The sequence below is a fragment of the Magnolia sinica genome, chromosome 14, assembly GCF_029962835.1.
Source record: "Magnolia sinica isolate HGM2019 chromosome 14, MsV1, whole genome shotgun sequence".
Lineage (NCBI taxonomy): Eukaryota > Viridiplantae > Streptophyta > Magnoliopsida > Magnoliales > Magnoliaceae > Magnolia > Magnolia sinica.
This window is the reverse complement of record NC_080586.1, coordinates 20038707-20044167: the sequence shown is the minus strand read 5'-3', so window position 1 is coordinate 20044167 and position 5461 is coordinate 20038707. Positions and strand designations below refer to the sequence as shown.

The window sequence follows — 5461 nt, the reverse complement described above, 5'->3', positions numbered from 1 at the left end:
CCAGACAGTTGAACTGGTGGGCCACCTAGCCAATGTATGGTCCCTCGAAAATCTCCTCAGTTGGAAGATCCAAAACCTTGGATTCAAAACCTTCTAATACTCCATGTTCAACGGGTAAAACGCCAAAGATGGTGAAGCAAAGATCTCCTGATGTGGGAAAGTTTACAAGAACCCACCATCCACAATGGGACAGATTACATCAACGGTCTGGATACTGAAAACATGGGTCCCACCGTATATCCTATGCATTAGTGGGAGATTACAAAAAATGACCAGTTTCAAGCCTATGAGCCAGACAAACAGAACATGGTTATATTTAGGAGTCAAACAGAGATACTTGTGAGCCCTACAATGTAGTGGGCCCTTGATGTGAGATTGCCTACTTATGGAAAGACAATGACAAGGAAAAGAATATCTTGATTCAGTTACATTTTTTCATATTATTAGTTTTAGACCATCCTAACTACTTCCTTTGAAAATCATGAACCAGACAAGAATTCCCAAGCCATTTGCTAGAATTGTTTTGCTTGGAATGCGGGATCACATGGAAATTCCAACTAGAACAGAAAAAACGCGCTTCCGTTTGAATTTCAACATGTTTATGTCCATGCTTAATCTACTCCATAGATAACATATCGGTATCGGGCCAATCTTTCAGTTATTGGGTGTGTTTGGATGTGCAATTTCATTACCATTTTGAAATTATAATGACAACCAAAACCTATAAATGCAATTCCATGGGCTTTAGTTGGATTTGAAAGGATTGTAGTTATGATTGTGAGGTTAGTTCACATCGGTCAATTGGACTGTATCAACATGAGTTATTGAAATTCAGTTCCTTACAGCGTCCAAACGCGACCATAGGTGTAGATACTTGTAAAACCAAATTGGAAAATGCATTTAGCTAATCTCTAAGGAGTTTGAAGAATTCATAAGACCCACACTGATTGATTTTGCATACACCCATTTTTTTCATTTTGGGATTTCAATTAGCACACAAGTTGGAAAATGTACTACTGCAAAATCCAAATTGAAAGGAACAAGAAATAAAATGGGTTGATGAAAATGATCAGTGTCCCACCTAATTTGAATTCAGGATAAATGATAATAAATAAATAAATATTTTGAAAGAGAAAATGATAAAGTGAGGGGGTAAAAGGAGATGGTCCTCACTAGACGACACTTCCATCAATCCCATCTCATCTGTCCTTTTTTACTCTCACTTGATCAAACCCCACCCTTTTAAAATCCCTCCCTCACCTCTCACTCTCATCCAACCATTCAAACCAAACACTGACACTCTCCTCACCCTCTCATCCCTTCACTTCCCCTTCTCTTCCTGTCTCTCTTCTTCCTAACATTCCCTTCTTTCTCCCAGTCTCTTCACTCAACCACAATGTCTAGAACCTCAGATAAACCCTCCACTGTTGAAAAATCCCATTCATCTCAATTGGGTTTTTCTCTAATCCAATCAAATCCACCTCCATTCCACTCAAATGAGAGGAGAGGGAGGAGAAAGGCAGCTGAGCCAGGTAGGTTTCTTGGTGTGAGGAGGCGGCCTTGGGGAAGGTATGCTGCTGAAATTAGAGACCCTTCAACCAAAGAGAGGCATTGGCTAGGCACTTTTGACACTGCCCAAGAAGCTGCACTTGCTTATGACAGGGCTGCTCTTTCAATGAAAGGCACCCAAGCAAGAACCAATTTCATCTACACAGGCAATCCCTCTTTTGACACCCTCCTGACACCTTTTGACACCTTAAACCCCAGACCACCACCCCCAACCCCACCATCACATCCCTTCCTCATTGGGCCCCAATCAAAACACCCCATCGATCAAACTGGCCCCGGTCATAGCCAATCAGGTTTCGCCACGTGTGCCCAAACCCCATTTGGGTCTTCCACCAATTCCAACTTCATGTTCTCTAGTGACTCTGGGTCTGGGTATTTAAGCAGCATTGTTCCTGATAACTGTTTCAAATCTACACCAAACCCAACACTTCAAATCAATGAAAACAGCACCTTTTGGGGATTAGATATTCAGAATTATACAAATGCTACCCACATTTTCTCTCCTCCCACTACTGATACTAGTGCTACCACTCAAGTTCAATGTAGTGGGGCTAGTTCTTCTACGAATGCCAGCTCCGCCGATGCGTTCAATGGCATTTCAAACACATCGAACCTGGAATTTTCACCGTGTCTTGAGGAACTGAATCATGGCTTTTGGGCTGATGATCCTTCATGGGAGATAACTGCTGGCAGCATTCCAACCACTACAGATAATGGTCCTTCCGCGATCGACGATTGCTTAATTGAAGCTCTTAATCCGCTTATCCAAAATCCTGTTTATGGGTTTACACCACAGGTTTTGGAATCTTATTCTCAATCAGTTACATCGCTGAATGATGTCAATGATTTGGGTTACTCACTGTTTTGAGAACTGATCTGACCTTCTTCACTCGAAGTATGTCAGTTAGTTATTGACAGTTATAAGCATCGTCTCTCTCTCTCTCTCTCTCTCTCTCTCTCTCTCTCTCTCTCTCTCTCTCTCTCTCTCTCTCTCTCTCTTCTGTTTCACACTACTTCTCCGTAACTGTAATTCAAATGGAGGAGCCTTTGGCCATATCACAGAAGACCCAACATCAGATTTCTCAAATTGCTTAGACATCTAATGGAGTTCTTCAATGCGAGAGGGAGCCTGCATTAGCTGAACTTAAGGTAATATTCTGCTTTTCATTTCCATGGTCTGATTTTAAATCTGACGGTCCTGACCGTCAGATCCATTGTGGATGTGGCATAGACCAAAATTCAAATTGGCTGGACAATCTTAACCATCCGAAGTTACCCGTTGAATGTGGATGACTGATCAGTGTGTTTTTAGCCGTGCATTTGATAGCCACTGATTCTGTGGTTATGGAAATTCGATCAGTATGATCATCTGGCCATGCTCTTTTGAAACGTGCCCCCATGATATCCAAGATCCTGATTGCTTCACATTCATGCCACGTGTACAGTAAATGCGCCACAACTATTTTGTAAATGGATGTAAACTAGCACCTTAGTGTTTCTTCCGTAAATGCTTCTATAGCAGAAGTCTGCTAAAGGGCGAATCATAGCAGTATGATCTTGATCAGGTGGTGATTGGAAGTCCAAATGTGGACACTATCTATATTGATCATATGATCTTGACCGTCTAAATTCAATGCACAAAATAGGCGTGGATTGCCTGCAACAAGAAGCCAGGTGGGGCCCACCGCAATGTTTGAGAGAAATCCACCCCATCCATCTATTTTGCCATATCATGTTAGGAAATGGATCCAAAAATGGGGCAAATCCAAAGCTTAAGTGGGCCACACTACAGAAAAAAGTTTTAGGGAAATGCCTACCCCTTAAAACATCCTTGGGGTCCACTATGATGTTTATGTACCATTCATACCATTCATAAGGTCATTCCTACTGGGATGAACTGAAAAAAAAATATATTAGCTTTTTCCAAAACTTCTGTGGCCTTCTGAATGTTTCAACAGTGGACGTTCAATCCTCACTATTTTCTGTCGTGTGGCCCACCTGAGTTTTGGATCTACCTCAATTTTGTGCCCATGTCCTTTACATAACCAATGGGGTGGATTTCTCACAAACATCATGGTGGGCCCAACTACCCTACGAGAGCCTGTCACAGGGAATCCGCCACAAAATCAAATGGTTATGATTAGTATGATTTACAGTTATGATCAACCCACAATGTGGCCCACGATTTGGACGGTCTAGATTTGAAAGCATGCTTACAGTCTGGCCACATAGTTGACAAACTTCAGATAAATATTCACTCTCTTTTGTTATTTTCTATGATTTCAGATGTCATCTCATAAGGGCTTCATGGAGAAGATTGAAGGCTCACATAAACGTATCTACACATATATTAAGATAATGTTTGTATGTTAACATAATTTCCTTTGTTTCAATGTCATTAAATGGGGTTTTCCTGTAATCATGGTTTACACTATTATGAAAATTATGGTGTGGCCCACCTGATAATCTCTCTTAAATTACATTGACCTTTTTCATTTTAGCCATTCATTCACAAGCAATGGTGGGCCGCTTTGAAGAGAATTTAGTGGGATTTGTGTAGGGCCATATTTGCAGATGGCCTAACAATCAGAATGATTATGTGACTAACCATTTGACTGATGGGCTGACATGAATGGTTGAAAAGAAAATATTCAGAAGTCCAAAGTTCAAGAGGTGAAATTGGACGGTTAAGATCAACCAATCAGTAGATTAGTGCGTGTGACCCATGAATTGTTGTGTGTTGTACACAATGGATGGTTCGCATCATCTGTCTTGCCATGCGTTGCTGGTCAGCTATACCCACACCAGACACGTCGCAACCTGGAACTTCTATGACCTATCTGAGCCGTGCATAAGATGGGCCCCACCGTGCAGACCACCCGGCACAAAAAATCAGCCCAGTACTCAAAGAACATTGCACGTGGACGGTTCGCAAAGTTCTCCTAAACCGTCCATTTTTTTCTTTAGGGTGTGGACACGAGTTTCATCTGCAATGTGGGGCCCATGGATGAACATCTCAGATGTCCCAAGGCACGTGTGGGGGTAGCAAACAAAACAAATACCACTCAGCATTCTTGTCGCGAGAAGCCTTCTATTTGTCCCACATCGGAGGTGAAAGAATATTTCAATCCCTTTATATGAATGCCCCATTGATAACCAACCACCGAGCTTCGTAGCGAGAGCTTGTAACCCGAGCGGGGGTATTAAGATGGTGTGGATGGCTGGTTTGGCCCTGTTGGGTAGGGTTCGGTCTGCATTACTGGCTCGCCCGTTCCAAGTCGTAGAGCTGAGTTATGTGACCCGAGCGAAGGCTTGGGTTGCTCCGCTCTTAGAGTGGAGGGCACCGCGTCAGGCTGGTTTCACAGAGCAGCGATCACCTCCCGCACTCGACAGTGGAAGGATAACGAGCCGGTGCTAACTCGAGTCCAAATCGCCCACAAGGCTAGACTCAGTCGGACCACCATCTTTTTCTTTTCTTTTCTGTTTTTTTAAAAAATTTTTGGCAATTGATGAACCTGGTTCGAGTTGGGTCAGCAGCTCGGCCCAGATGTATTTACCTTGCCACCAGCCGATACTTCGTGAGTCATTTCATCGAAAACACTTGGTGAACAATATCAATATCAAAGTAACTGAGTCATCAAACTGGTTTGATTCAAGTCGAGTTCAAGAGTTTCAAACCGAGTCAAGCGAGCTAACCGAGTTAACTCGTTTCGTGTACACCCCTAGTTGTCCATGACTTTTGGGTTGGTGCTGACTCGGCCCCTCACTAGCCCATGGGCTGAGAGCACAACCAACCCACATTCTTTTTGCATGAACGCCTCTGCTTGTTTGATCAGATGATCAGCTGAGTTGACCCAGTGGATAGAACTCGACTAGATTGATTCCTCATTTT

The 5461-nt window shown here is 42.8% G+C and overlaps 1 protein-coding gene across 1 annotated transcript; it reads left to right on the top strand.

Moving 5' to 3' along the window:
• The first annotated feature begins 1299 nt into the window (after nt 1-1299).
• LOC131225308 (ethylene-responsive transcription factor FZP) lies at nt 1300-4064 on the top strand. Its single transcript, XM_058220820.1, has 2 exons — nt 1300-2718; nt 3856-4064. The coding sequence occupies exon 1, from the start codon at nt 1397-1399 to the stop codon at nt 2435-2437; it is 1041 nt and encodes a 346-aa protein (XP_058076803.1). The 5' UTR covers nt 1300-1396; the 3' UTR covers nt 2438-2718; nt 3856-4064.
• Nucleotides 4065-5461: the final 1397 nt, after the last annotated feature.

Excerpts from the sequence above, each read along its gene's own strand:
- LOC131225308 (XM_058220820.1), top strand. The coding sequence starts at position 1,397 with ATGTCTAGAACCTCAGATAAACCCTCCACTGTTGAAAAATCCCATTCA.